The sequence below is a fragment of the Neolamprologus multifasciatus genome, chromosome 22 (genome assembly GCF_963576455.1).
Source record: "Neolamprologus multifasciatus chromosome 22, fNeoMul1.2, whole genome shotgun sequence".
Classification (NCBI taxonomy): Eukaryota; Metazoa; Chordata; class Actinopteri; order Cichliformes; family Cichlidae; genus Neolamprologus; species Neolamprologus multifasciatus.
Window position 1 is genome coordinate 7217517 of NC_140459.1, and position 14905 is coordinate 7232421.

The 14905-nt window shown below is 44.7% G+C and overlaps 1 protein-coding gene across 4 annotated transcripts in view; it reads right to left on the bottom strand.

The window, feature by feature from the left end:
* The window catches only part of macf1a (microtubule actin crosslinking factor 1a), a 118918-nt gene that overhangs the window by 54196 nt on the left and 49817 nt on the right, over positions 1-14905 (bottom strand). For all 4 annotated transcript variants that reach the window (XM_085148439.1, XM_085148438.1, XM_085148436.1 and 1 more), the window contains 11 exons: positions 14296-14358; positions 13546-13784; positions 13275-13404; positions 12002-12201; positions 11348-11575; positions 10984-11260; positions 10292-10884; positions 9987-10175; positions 9701-9907; positions 8123-8440; positions 7838-8020 (listed from right to left, as the gene is read on the bottom strand). In XM_085148439.1, coding sequence (XP_085004565.1) covers positions 7838-8020; positions 8123-8440; positions 9701-9907; positions 9987-10175; positions 10292-10884; positions 10984-11260; positions 11348-11575; positions 12002-12201; positions 13275-13404; positions 13546-13784; positions 14296-14358 — 2627 coding nt within the window. The remainder of the gene's footprint in view (positions 1-7837; positions 8021-8122; positions 8441-9700; positions 9908-9986; positions 10176-10291; positions 10885-10983; positions 11261-11347; positions 11576-12001; positions 12202-13274; positions 13405-13545; positions 13785-14295; positions 14359-14905) is intronic.

Sequence of the window (14905 nt, forward strand, 5' to 3'; positions counted from 1 at the left end):
TGTGAAAATATTTATGTCAGTATTGTTGAATTTCTCTGAACTGAGAGAAGGAGCGAGGAAAAAAGCGAGAGCGAGAAGACCGGGCTGAGCCGTGGCATGCCTTTCTAATTCACAACAGCTGAAACAATATAAGACCTGAGAGGAGGGAGGCCAAGACACACACACGTATATATGCGTTAACTCACACCATCCCAGACATATTTTGATCATAGACAAAACAGTCGCTCACTTCTCAGTCGTTTTCAGATGTATACTGAAGTGAAACATCTGTGTAAATGTGTGCGTGTTATAAAAAGGTCCAGCCGAAAGGATAAGATAAATTATATAACTTTGATCCAATCGGCCTCTCAGAGGGACAAAAAGAAAAAATAAGAGTCATGACCTCAGACACACACTGAATCTGTCTCTGGCTTACACACAGACTCACACACTCGCATTAGACACGAATATGCAGACAGAAAGAGATCAGAGAGACAGAAAGTAGTCCAGGAAAATTCAGAGAGCCAGTAAACAGAGTTGCCGTCCAGATGATGTATGACTTGGATTAGGTGGGGAGTCATGGGAGGGTTACTGGGTTCTGACACACTGAACTCTTCTGACAGCACACAAACTTCTCAGTTCCATTAGACAAGCCGAGCTTCAAAAATATAAGGCTGGGAGCATCGGCTGGATTCACTCTTTCAGTATCATATGTTTTCTATTTGTCAGATTAAGTGCAATTAATCACCTAAACGGTTTTTACTGAATCCACTGAAGGTGACTTCACTGCTCCTGCTTTTGATCAGGACTTGTTTTGATGCCTCAGGTTTTTTTTTAGCTTTAACATTAATAAGTTTTTATATTACAACTCTACATTCTGTGTATTTGTGAGTGTATTAGTTAGAGCAGGGCGATATGACCAAAAATATTTATCACGATATACATTTGAAAATTTGCGATAACAATATAACTGACGATATAATTGACACTAGACAAAATACTTTACAACTCCACAACTTTATTAGTGCAAAAAACCCCATCAATGTATTTTCACTTAAACAAGCAGCTTTTTTAAGTGCATTAAAGTTACATAAAAATGTAACAGTGCAAATTCCTTGCTGACAGTTTAACCAAAAGGCATTTCCAGTGGAAATTGGCCGACATATCCTCAGCATAACCATGTAGAATATCCACAAAACTTAAAAAGAGGTTATACACACACAATATGGAAATATTATGTTGAAGCGCAGTACGTATCACTCCGCCAGGCTCCTGCCTGTAATGCTCCGACAATCCATCAAGCGGTGCGGCTTCGTAGCTTAGCAAAGTCGTACTAAAACATTTGACAGATTTTTGAGCGCCGTGTACATAAAATCGTTTCAAGGTCAGTAAACACAACCAGAATTCATACATAAGGCACACGGGATTATAAAGGGCACTGTCGATTTTCAGAAAAATCAAAGGATTGATTTTAAGTGTGCCGTATTTTCCAAACAACACGGTAATAACGACGGCCCGCTCGCATGCTCTACCAAAAATAGTGCTTTGTTGTGTATCTGACGGACGAAAGCCAAACCAGTTCCACACCACTGAAGTTGCAGCATTTTTACAAACCAATTCTGGTTCATCCGTTTCATTTAACGATCCGCTTTCGCTCTTCTCATTCTGCGTCGCCGCCATGTGCGTATGTAAACATAGGCAGTGCGCATGCGCGTTTTACCCATATTCTATCGCGATATTTCATTTTCCTATCGTTGCCCAAAATTACACCGGTATTACCGTGAACGGTAATACCGGTACTAACGGTACTAACGGTACCGGTACTAACGGTAAGCCCAGCCCTAGTATTAGTAATGTTACCACTGTTCTTGTAGTGCAAAAGAATTTTGCTTTTCTCTCAAGAGTCATGGTTAGCTGGTTAAATTACACAATCATAAATATGTGAAAGTCAAAAAAAAACTTCCCATAAAGTTTTATCTTTGAATGTATGGCTAACTGGAAAACAGCGCAGCATTTGGGGCACTGAAAGGTTCAATATCTGCATCCACCTTACTGCTGCTTACCGAAGGATAAAGGACTAAATGCGCAAATAACCTTATAGGTGAAAATAGGCCATGTTCCAGCTTCACAGCGGGCCAAATGACGACCAGTGAGCTACTGGCCCAGTTTGGCTCGACTTCTACACCCATCATTAAATAGCTGCTGACACAGGTGGTGCGGGGAAGGACAGTGAGTCACGGGCTTGCTGATTCTTGGAGGACTGAAAACTAGCGCATGGCGAGGTGGAGAGGAGAGACGAAGGAGGCTGACACAGCGGAGAGGAGGAAAAAGGTGCGAGGGAGGAGGATATGGAAGGGGTGAAGACAGGGGAGGTGCGCAGGCATGATTTAGAACTGGGATTTTCACAAAAACGTGTGCACACAAGGAGACACAGATGCCGATGTCACCCAGACTAACCAGCCCTTCCCAGGAATGTCCATCTGCAGTGATGGGTTTAGAGCCTCCTAACGCCCCTCTGCTAAATCACCAGTGTGAATATGTGTGCGCGCCTTCTCATCCCACCCAGAGACTATGTCAGCTGCTTAGGGACGAAGGGAGCCAGGGGCATGCAGAGAGATGTTGAAGCCACACCCTGATGTGCGTGTGTGCGTACTTGTGTGTGAGGGTGGGGTGAACAGACAGCTGAGATTCCGGTTGCAACCCGAAAAAGACTGGAATTAGAAGCATCCTCTGATGCGCAGTGCATACACACCTCTCATCAGGCCACAGAGCAACCCTAAATACAAACACAGATTCCACGGTAGCGCATATGTGAAAACAGGATGGCCAAGTATAAACATGTACATGATAAATGGCAAAACTCTTGCTGGGAAACAGAGAGCCAGGCAGCCAGCAGCGCTGCCGACTCATTACATCGTACATGTTCTCTTAAAGGCATATTATTAAATCAGTGCCAATGCAACAAGGGTTTGAGAACGAACACATGGACCAGACTGAAACGTTTTATGATTTACTGGAACCTTTTGAATAGACTTGGACAAAGAGCAAACATTTATGCACCCACTGATAAATGAACTGCATTAACTTTTGTTAGCCTCCCTTTTTTCATCTGGCACGATAATCAGATCAAAGTCCAATAACGTGTTTCATGAGAAAACTAATGTCTCGTTCTGATTAGCTATTTTAAGAATACTGAGACAGTAAAAATGGTAAACATCAGTATGTTATTACACTGATGTTTCTTTTTAGCTCTGCTTACCCGAACAAAGCTGCTACTGGCTTCTTGATTTGAGAGATATAAACAAGCTTTCGGTGTGAAAAATGAGCAAAACAAAGTAGTAAAGCTGCAGTTCTTCTAGTGGCCACTTGAGGCCGACTCGTATTAAAATGCACAGTCTCATGTATTAAAAAAGATTTGGTCTTTAAAGCTACTTTTTTCCATCGTGACAACTCTGCATGGGATTTCTTAACACTCACCTGCCTAAATATTATTAAGACTTCCTCATTAGGGGCGTGTCTGCTTTCTCTGTTAACTCCGTTACTAAACTCGACCTCTCAGCCCAATTTATGGTTTTAATGAACTGAACAGTCTGTTCAAGAAGTTTGCGCCCTGGTTATAGTTAAATACTAGTATTTAATTTAGATGTTACTTAGCACTAATTAACAGGTATATGTGCATGTGTACCCATACAGTCTAGTGATGGAGCTTGATAACCTAGCTCACACATTAGCACTTCCTGGTTTGAAATAACAACACAGTGAAGGTCAAATGTTAAAATCGAGATTCAAAATGAGGCTTCACAAACCCGTGGGTGACATCAAGGTGGCGGCTTCTTGGATTTTCAACCCCTGCCAAAAAACTTTTACATTAAACATCACATTTTTCAGTCAGTGACATCTGCTCACTTTCAGTTTCTCGCAGCCAAACTTTTAGATGTTTATCTAAGAACAAAATGATGTTTCTGAGGCTCGGAGTGTCTTGAATAAATCGCAGTGTAACAGGAATGCTAATAAAGAGACAAAGAGCAGAAGGCGACTGCTCTCTCGCACCCTCATTGACTCAGTAAGTCTCTGTGAGATCACCATTGGGAACTTTAAACAATAATCTGACAACATCACCACCCACTCCCATGACCCCATCATCCCATGGCTAGCCTCCACCCATACCCACACACACACACACACACCTCATCTTGAGCCCACTGGTCTTTTTAAGCATTGGCATGACATCATCTCTCTGGATTGGAAAAGGGGTCTGTTGGGGGATGGGAAGGGGGCTGAAGAGAGGGGAGAGGGGTGGCCCGGTCTGTTTTAGAGCCAGACAGACATGTTTAGGTTTGAAATGAGCCGGGCTGGATCGGTTACAGAGAGAGTGAAACAGAGAGAGAGGTGGAGGGGAAAAAAAACAAAACCAGGAGGGCTGGTTCACGAAAGTGGACGAAAGACATTTCCTCATCTCAAGACTATTAGAGGACACAGGACAATAAATCAAGTCAAAACGGGGTCAGACAGAAGACCAGAGCAACGTAAACCGTCTATCACATAATTCCTCATCTTTCCCTGTGTATCTGTAACCCTGCTCGATAGTTTGCCTTTTTCTCGATTCTTCACAATACCCCCCCTGCTATCCTCTCTTCGGTGCCCTCCTATAAATACTCCCCCTGCCCCCAGATAGAGTGACAGACCATTTCTCCATGCTCTACATACCCTGCAGACAGTAGCTATTATACATTCTGCCTGTGATATTTTTGCAGTCTGCCTGCACCTCGGCTCACAGTTCACAGCTTTAATAGAGGAAAGGTCTTCATCACTGAAAAACAACACAACACAAACTATTTACCTCTTAAATAACACATACAGACACGCGATGGAATATTTGACTTATATTTTAGATCATTTATCAGGTCTACAGCCATGCTCGTGGCTTTTTAAGGCGGTATGGGCATTTTATTGTCTTGTGTCAAGTTATGTAGCTGTATGTATGTTTCTTTATTTGATCGCAGATTGAGCTTGACCGATGCTGCAGCTTTGCTTCATCATCTGAAAACAATGAAGTCTGTATAGACATTATAAGGAAGATGCCGAGGGCCAGATTTACTAAACAGGGAAAAATAGCGTGTGAGCGTAATCCACTAAAAATTGAACATTAGATAAAACCTTCACTGTATTTAATTAAAAAACATTTTTTCTTGTCACCATGCGTATGATGCGTGCTTGTGTAAACTCGTTTAAGGGCTAAAATCTTATTAAGCGATTTCTTTTCTGCATCAAAATGAAAATATGCTGGAAAAGCTGCTTATTATTAATATAAAACATGCTTTATTTGATAAAAAATAATATCAGTTGCCTCTTTAAACCTTGTAAACACTGAAATATTGCTTTGACCTAATTACTCCCAGTCATATGGCGCATTAGTATACCTGCAGATCTGCTCGCTAACATGATTAATTCAAGTGCAAAATATTTAACGGAGCTTCAGACTCTTTGATGTGGCTCCGTTTTTCAAGTGTAGCCTATTTATCTGGATCTCTCCTCTCATCCTTCCCTTCTTCTTTCAGCAGCTCTTTATCTCGTCTATTTGTTTGTTCTCTGCTACACGTTCCCTCGGCTCGCTCTCATTAAGAGCCCGGTGAGGGGGAAGAAGAGAGAAAAACCCAGAAACGCACACAAAGAAAGGTTAGTAGGCCAAGAAGGAGGCGCACCAGAAATTAAGATGTTTCAATATAGCCGAATAATCAAATTAGGATGGAAGAAAACAAGAAAGGTGCAGAGGTTTAAAAAGTTGAAGTGAGGATGAAGAGAAACAGGAACAAAGAGTCACATGGAATGAGTAAAAACTCTTCTTTGATCCACCCACGCATCTCGACAACACCGGAGATCATCGCTCTCAAGGGGACGAGGACGACTCAGACAAAATTTGTCGTGTGCAAAAAAATGATTAGCGTTCATATTACGCAAGTCATCGATCATCCTGAAAAAGCAGGACCTTCCTGGAGCGCCACAAGCTGCAGATGGCAGAAAATGCACTGACTGTGCGTGGGACTCGTTGCATACTACTCCTGAGCTCTCACATAGTTGTCTAAAGTGGACAGGATATTACATCATGTCAAGAAAATGTACTCGTTAACGAGAGAAGTCAGACTGAAAGACTAGCCTAGGCCTGTGAACCGAACACTGGAGGTGCCAGGAGTTTCTCCCAGCGGGATTTTTTTCTTTAAATGCAGAACGAGCTGTAAACAGTTACGTCTTAGTGACAACTTACAGTATTACAGTACAGTATTAAGGATTTCATTATTTAGGTTAATACCTCACTGTAAACATGCGGCGTGTAAACAGTCAGATCCTAAATTTGGATCCACTGGCTCAGAATTATCACACTTTTACTCCAGTATTTATTTTCCTTCAGTTCAGTCTTCTGCTACAATAAGTCAGCTGTCGATTGAAGTTGTGAAGCAACTTGAAAAGAATGTGCTGTGTTTGTGTTGTTGTAAATCCAGAAACTTTGGGTTATGAGCTGTTAACAGGACAAAATAAACTTCTTACAGAGGTCACGTCTTCAGGAGTCCTTCCAGTAATTTTACAGGCAGTTTAATTTCTACTCAGCAAATGCGTCATTTGCTTTATTTTTCTTTTCTAATCTTTCAGCTCCAGCCTCTTAGTAATTGTTAAACCCGTAAACTGTAAATTTGCAACACAGGATTCAAAATACTTGATCAAATCTTGGTTTGATTGAAGTCTGAAGCCTGTGGTGGCTAGCAGTCTCTCAGTATCTAATGTTGTATGTTATAAGCTTAAAACCGCACTCTCTGTGTAGTGCAAGCTGTATTTATATGGTTTAGAAAGTTTATGTAAAGCCCAGACTACCACCGAAGACTCACGCTGGGAAATGTGTCCTCAAACGCCTCAAATCCTTGAGGTAAAAAGGAGCAGCACAAACAAAGACAGTACAGCCATTTCTTGTGTTTACACAACCCGAGCTCGTCTCAACCACAAGAAAAGGAAAAAATAGACTCGTTTTGCCTCGGCATCAAATTTAGATCATTTTCCATCACCACTGTGATGAGGCTAACGAGGTCAAAACGCTAGCTGGGCGGGGCTTGAACATCACGAGGAGGGAGGGGCGTGATAAGTATTCGAGAGAGGGCAAGTGCGCTCACATAATGGCTGGAAATGTTGACAGAACCACAACTATCCTTAAAAGAACAGGAGCTGCGTGATTCAGCAGCGTGTCAGGCGTTTCAAAGAGACATGTGACTCAGCTAATCACCGTGTCCGAGTCCTGATGCACAACAGGAGTCCCCCATACACACACACTCATTCACCCCCACACATGTACCTCATGGTCTCTAGAGAGATGAGCAAGAGGAAGAGCACAGATACAGACCCCCTCAGAGACACATATTGAATGTCACTATTCATAACTCACTCACACACACGCAGCTCGAAATCAAAGCTGATGTTACGCTGAAGAGTCGCTGTGTATCTGTGCAAATTCATTTCAATGGCATCATGAGAAGGTAGACACACAAACGCGAACCCGTTCACCCGGAGCTATTTTAGATTCTTGCATGTTGTCGACGAGCAGACACAACACCCGCCTGAGCTAATGATAAACTCTTGTCTTCTCATAATCATAATCATACATATACTGTAGTCATAACAACGAAAAGTGGAAATCACACAATCGAGCTGAATGTAACAAGGAAAAAGAAGATTTGGTACAAACTACTGCAAATCTGATTCCTTGTAGAAAAACCTCAAAACATTCAGTGACAACAAATTCAGTGGCTGCAAACTCGCTGCTTTCACAGTCACACACAGACTGCACACATCCACGTTAATAACCAGCGAGTCCTACCTTGAACTCCTGCAGCTGCTGCTTAATCATCTCCACCTCTGTGCCAACCAGGCCCTGCGCATTCAGATTCTCTTCTGCTCTTCCCAGCAGGCCTTGCAGCTCAGCCACCAGCCTGTAGAAATCACGAACACGGTCCGCAGCATCCTCGATTTGGTCCAACCTGGCCTGGCCGCGTTCACTCAGCTAGAGAGCAGAAAACACAAATCAAGGATTTGTTACTAACATTTACCAAAGCTGCCACCGAGTCAGGATAACCTCCATCACATCAGCTTCCTCTTCACTCACCTTGCCGGCCTGGCGGCTCAAAGCCTCCGTCTCCCTCCTGAGTGCGAGGAGGTCGGGAGAGGAGCCTTCGCGCCGCAGCATGGTGGTACACTCTGACGCGTGGCCCTCCAGCTCAGTCCTGAGGTTGGCCAGACGGGAGAGGAAGCCCTTCAGGGCGTCGGCCTGAGAGGCCAAGGAGTCCGCGTCGCGTCCGACGGGACTGAGGGAGTCCAGTTCATCATCAAGGTCGGCGAGACGTGAGAAGACGTCCCGCACGTGAGCCTGGACCTCGCCGACGCCCTGCAGCCGTGACTCCAGGGAGGAACAGCAGTGCTCGATCTGATGGAGGAGGATAACAAGTATTTAACTATGATTGTACTTGACCTTAAAATGCATTAATTTAACAACACACATTAAAGAGATTTAAAAACACAGCAGCATCTGCCTTACAACTGAAAGACCATCTCCCCACGCACTGTTTTACTCTGACATGAAATCTCTTTTCTCTGAAGCGTCAAACCAGAAAACATCAAAAATGAAAAGGCAGAAAGAGTAAAACGACTTTTTCAGTGCAGTGACTACTTTTTTGGAAATATTTTCTTTTTAAAAAAAGCAACCAACAAGAACCAGAAATTTAATAGGAATAGAGACCCAGTAATGATATCAGCTTAGAACAAAAGGCTGCTTGTTCAAACCACTATTAATCAGACAGAGAGGAGCCTGTGTGGTAATATTTTCTGTCCAAAGCAACAGCTCAAGGCTAGAGAACAACGTGTAACCAAACCAGAAAATGATGCAACACAGCAGCGAGTATAAATAGATTTCGTCTGTGTAGGTGCAAGGAAGGGACAGTAGAAGCATCATTGCCCAAAGCACCGCAGAACTGTTTCCTCGGCAGCAATGTCATCAGATCGATAGTTTTTTTTTTTTTTTTTTTAAAAAAAAGGTAAATAAAACATCTTAGAGGATCCCAGCGTAGCCTGATGGCTTCGATACTGTACACAGTGAGAAGTCGTGTGGTAGTTGTGACCTTAAATGGAATATATGGAAGCTGGATCGCAGAAATAAGATGCAACGTTATGGGCGCTGAATTCTGAACGCTCTGGTTTACATTTCAAACTGTGACAAAGTGCTGAATGTCCACACCGACCATACACAGCATCGCTACTATAACATTAACAGCCAAACTCCTCTGACAGCTATAGCTGTTCTGCTCTCCCTCAGTTCACTGACACTCACTAGATCAGACACCCTCTCACACAATGACCCTTGGAATAAATCGTTCGTCCGGTGGTAAAACATGTCTTCAGTCCAGATTGCAAAAATTGCTGGTTGGGTTTCATCAACTTTTATGGCTCCTTTCATCACTGCCCCTTTGTCACATCCTGCTGTTTTACCAAAGCATGTTCCCGGGTGGCAGATTTGGCACTTTAATATGCGCATCAAGTATATTTTAGACAATCACAGGCCACGTACAGGTAATCAGCGAGGAGGAAGTTCACCCTTTTTGATAAACACAGATGTATCTGATGCCCGAGTACATTAAAGAAACTTTAACAAAGCCCCTCCCTTTTTAATTACAATGACCCTGCTCCCCACCTTGTCAGTAACACCTTCATACTCTTTCTCTGCATCTTTGGCCTGCTCCTGGAGTCTCCGTGTTCCCTCTGTGCTGCCTCCTGGTGTCTGGGGTGCATCCTGCACCAGCCCCTGAGCCAGGTCTCTCAGGTAGACCACCTGAGGCTGCAAGGATCTCAGACTCTCCTGCTGACTTCTCAACCTCTCCAGGCTTTTGGCACTGCATGCCTGAATGTGAAAGAAGGCGATGTGGTCACTGCTGGCAATAACGTAAGTGTGAAGGTTAATGATCAATGCTTTTCAGTACCTGAGGTCCCAGAGCCTCCTGCACTTCGATTTGGTGCTTGGCAGCCTCCAGTCTCCTCTCCACTGCCTGTCTACCTTCTTCAAACTCCTTCAGACGGCTGGCCAGCTCCTCCAGCTGGGCGGTGCGATCATGGAGGCTTTCGCCCAGTCCATCTACCCTCCGGTTCAGCTGAGCCTTCTCATCACGCACCTACAAAAAAACAAGTGTGTTTATCATTTACTGAACTTTAGATTTTTTCATACACTTTAATCTTGCATCGCCAATCAGATGAATGGATTTATCAGTCTCCATATTTCAGTCCATACCTCTTCCTCCCCGATGCAGCACTGCTCCAGCAGCTGATCAGATGCAGCATTAAAGGCTTCGAGTAGAGGTTGTCGTCTCTCGATGTCCAGGGACAGATTTCGTGCTTTCTGCAAGGCTTCATCCAGGGCAGATGAGTCAAGTGATGGTTGTAGCTCTTTTTCTTTCCCTTCGCAGTCTGCTAACCACGGTACCAGCTCAGCCTTGTGCTGCTGGTAAGTTTCTGCTTTGTTCAGAGTGTTTTTCAGTCTTGCCTCCCTGTCTGAGATCCTGTGGTTCAGGCCCTCCCAGTCCTGTCTCAAGGAGGTCAGACGGGCCTGCAGGGCTGAGCGCTCGTCTGCTGGTAGAGTGGCGAGGAGCGACGCTCCCTCAGCCTGGATCAGCTCGTAGGAGCCTCGCTGACTGGCAATCCCACGCTGCAGCTCATCTGTCTCTGCCAGCAGGGAGCGAACGGCCTCCGGCTGACAGGGCAGGGCGACGGTTGATGATTCTCTAGGATCTGTCTGCTTGTCAAGCCAGGAGCGCAACTCCTCAAACATCTGCTGGAACTGCTGGGTGGACGACAGGGCAGCCTGGAGCTGAGACAGACCGTCAGCTAAAGGAAAGAAAAGCAGAGCATGAGGAATTAGAAACAAACACCAAACAAGTACATTAATAAAAATGACAAAAAGGACTTCAGAAGGTTCTGATGTACCTGCACGCTCCTCCAAACTCCTGAGCGGCCCGCTGACACTCTCCAGTCGTTTGCTCAGCTCTTCTTTCAGGTAGGGTTCAGCCACGATGGCGCTCAGCTCCTTACAGAGCTTCTCCGCCTCGGCAAGCTCGGTCCGCCTTCTCTCCAGCACAGATCGGATCTCTCCGGTTTCCTGCAGGCGGCGTTTCAGTGCCTCGGGTTGAGCGCTCAGTGAGGCCTGAGCATCTAACCTCTCGCTCAGAGCAGACAGACTGGAGGAAAGATCTCGGAGCAAGGCCTGAATGGGAGATTAGAAATGTTTACCACCACATGAGGAATGTGACTCAAGATTCTGCTGAAACCTCTCGACTAGTCTCAGTCTTACCTGGTAGCGTTCGCTGGTTCCTTGGGCCTGATCGATGTGGTTTGACCTCTGTGTCAATTTGCTGGTTAAGTCCTCCCACTGCTGGGAGATGGAGCCCAGTTCAGAACGCACCTCTGCCAGGTCCTTGGGGTCCTGAGCAGAGTCACCGGTCTGGGAGAGGATGCCCTCAGCTGACTGAGTCAGCTGGTCAAACTGTGGCCGGCGCGTCTCAAACTCCCGCAGCATGAACTGAAGGAAAGATCAAAGGCATCATTACAAATTCAATGAAGTAACCTATCGATATCAAAAACATACAATCTGTCTTTAAAAGAAATGAAAGCCTGCAGAAAACCCCCCACTTTTTCTTGTGCTGGATTTTTATTGAATGTCACTGTTTCACCTACTCAGAGCTTTAATTCTTTTTACATTTCCTGCCACGTACTTGTAACCTGACACAGCAGATGGTTTGTTAGACAGAACCATCTGGGAACTTGTCTGTGTAAACTGCTGCAAAAAGAGCTGGCACTTTCAAAAATACTTGGCAGGTGATCTGTCTATCACCGTTCACCACGGGCAAACTTCAACCTATTAAATCAGCGAACCAGAAGATGAAGAGAAATTTGCACATAGGACCACATGGTCAACAGCACTTCCGGCTTTATAAGGTAAGCATACCTGTACTTGCTGTTTCTGTGTGTTGAGCATGTTGGGGTCGATGCTCAGGGGTCCCAGAACGCTCATCATCAGCTCCTTCTCCCTCAGCCAAGGACCCAACTGATTGGCCGCTGAGGCAAAGCTGCCCAGCCTATCAGCGCACGTCTCGAGCTCAGTCTGCCTCTGAGCCGCGGTCTGATTAGCCGTTTGCCAGCGGGAGTCTGAGGAAGTAATCAAAGCAGACGTGAGAAAACTTCAGTCAAACTGTTGATAAACGTGTTTGTATATTCCTCATCTAAAAACTAACCAAAGGGAACAGATTGTTTAGGGAATATTTTTTAATTTATCTGTGCAACATTACAGCTCAGTCATATTAGATTTTTCTTCCCCTGCCCCTCCTACCTCTTCTGTCTCCTTCACTGACTCATGTTCTGGGCATCCTGCACTGCGTGTGTGTGTACTCGGTCCACATGGCTTTGAAAAGACTTTATGAAATATGAAATATAAAGGCCTCCTTCTTGGATTTCACCTTCCATATTTCTGTCTCTGTTCGCTCATAGGAGGCTCTGGTAAAAATATCAAGTGTTCGAGTGAACAGCTCCAACAGGAACGCTTCCCACTCTCTCCCTGGACAGTATTGATTTCACCTTCTCGTCATCTCATATAAAAGTTATTACAAATTCTGAAGTAACGTGCAAGTTTCCTTCAGAGCCATTTTTAACTAAGCAAAAAAAAAACCGTCATCTTTTAAGGCCGTTTAAAGAAGTCTGGAAAGATTACGTTTCCAGCACAGTCTACATCTACAGTCCTCTGCATGTTTATCTGTTTCTTATTATCCTCTTATATTTATCAAACTTGACATGAGGGAACATGAACTCCCTGACTGCTACGGATATCACAACTCATATTTCTCTAAATCAGCGTTTCTTTGTGTCAAGCCCCTCAGGCAGTGTTTGTTCTCTACATCACTGACTTGCATCTCCTCTGCGTGAATCGCTCATGCTTTGACAAAGTGTATCGTCTTCATAATGGATCTCTCCAAAAGTACTGCGCAGTGCAGTGCTCATTCCCGTTTCCCACACACAGGATTTACTTGGCGTGTACTGCACAGGTAAGTGCATACTTGGCAACTCATTGAGCATCCTTCATACATTTTTTTTTTTTTCATCCAACGGAAACACTCCCATCACATTATTTTAAAACTAAGCTAAGCTCAGCCGTTCCTGTCTCGTCTCCATACTAGATGGTTGTCCAGTCCTACATCATCTTTTCCGCCGTCACCTACAGCACATACCTATCTCCTGCAGCTGTTGTCTCCAGGTGTCTGCTTCTGGTGAATCTGGGTTTTCAGCAATCAGTTTCCTCAGCGTGCTCTTCAGCTCCTCCACCTTTCCTGAGTGCTCGGCCAATTCTGACAGCAGGGCCTGCAGAAGAAAAACAACGTCTGCATATCAAAGCTATTCAATAAAGCAAACAAAACTTGGTTATAACAGACAACAGATGACTTTGCTGCATCTTTACCAAAGAAAAAAAGGCACCACAAAGCATTAGAGTCTATCCTTTACCTTGTTCTCCTGGGCCTGAGCTCGTACCACCTCCGGTTTGGAGGGAGAGGCGGTCTGTGCCTGTTTCAGGCTTTGCTCTCTGTCTGTCAGCCAGCTCTTAAGCTCTTCTGTGCCCTGCCTGGCCTTCTGCCTCAGCTCCAGCGAGGCCTGCTGCTGACCAAGACGCTCCTTTAACTCCCCGCCCAAAGCGTCATATCGACTGTTCACATCAGACACTGCTACCTGGAGCTCTGTCAGATCTGAGGGCCAAAAAAGGCATAAACCCTGAACTTATTAGAAAACCCCGGATACACCAGAACAGAGAAAACCAGCAAACAAGCAAAATGTCAGAGCAAAAGGATAGGAAGACCCACAACTGTACATAAAGAGAAACTTCGGAGTGAAGCAGTGGAGACACCAGTATTTTTTTTAATGTAATAAATATACCTGCTGTGTTTTGGATGGACAGAAAGCCAGCAGTGACAGGACAGAGTGAGAGCACAGGAAAGGGTAAAACAGAGAACACTCTCTAAAAGCACCACTAATGTAGGTGGTGGTCAACTCTGAGGTTCATGTTAGACTCTCATTTTAACCATGTGGGGTGTGCTGCTTCTGACTACACAAAGGTTGTGCAGCGGCGTCTCGCTGGCCTTTGTGAATATGCGTGCTGCTGAGATGTTATATAATAAACAGCGAGTGAAAAGACGCCACGCGGTTAAGTCGGGCTTGATGGAGAAAAAGGACAGAGAGCGAGCTGGAGGGAGAGCTCACCTTTACAGGTGTGAATGCCATTGACACTGCTGGGACCTGCTGAGCCATTGATGTGAGGAGCACCTGGGAGAAAAACACACACAGCTGACTGAGTACAACATGCTCATGCAAACACCGTCGCACAAACATCAACGTGGCGAGCGATGAACCAACGGGTTTGAAAAAAGGTTCAGACACAGGTGCTCAACAGTAGCAAAAACATCTGCCAGCGTACAAACAATATCAGCACAGGATGCTCGGGAGGAAGTGAGGAACGCTGAGAGACAGACTTCGGAGAAAAAGACACAGTCTGAACATGGACACAGGAATCTAATGTGTGTAACACACAGCAAGATAAACACTCACTGCATTCGCCTACTTCTGATTTGGTTTTATTTGATTTAGCTATTAAGATATGTACACAAGAATATCCAACCATGTAACCAGAGGGCAGAACACCTAGAAGTGAGTGGATACAAATGTTTCTGATGTGGTCCAAAGCTGGAGAAAATAACTGGAAAAGTCTGGGATTTAGTTTGTGGTTTTGTTGGATTTCCCTGCAAAGTCTGCAGGTAACAAACTGTTTTAGAAGTTGGCAGCGCTCCCTGTTTCCTTCATTATTTAAACGTGC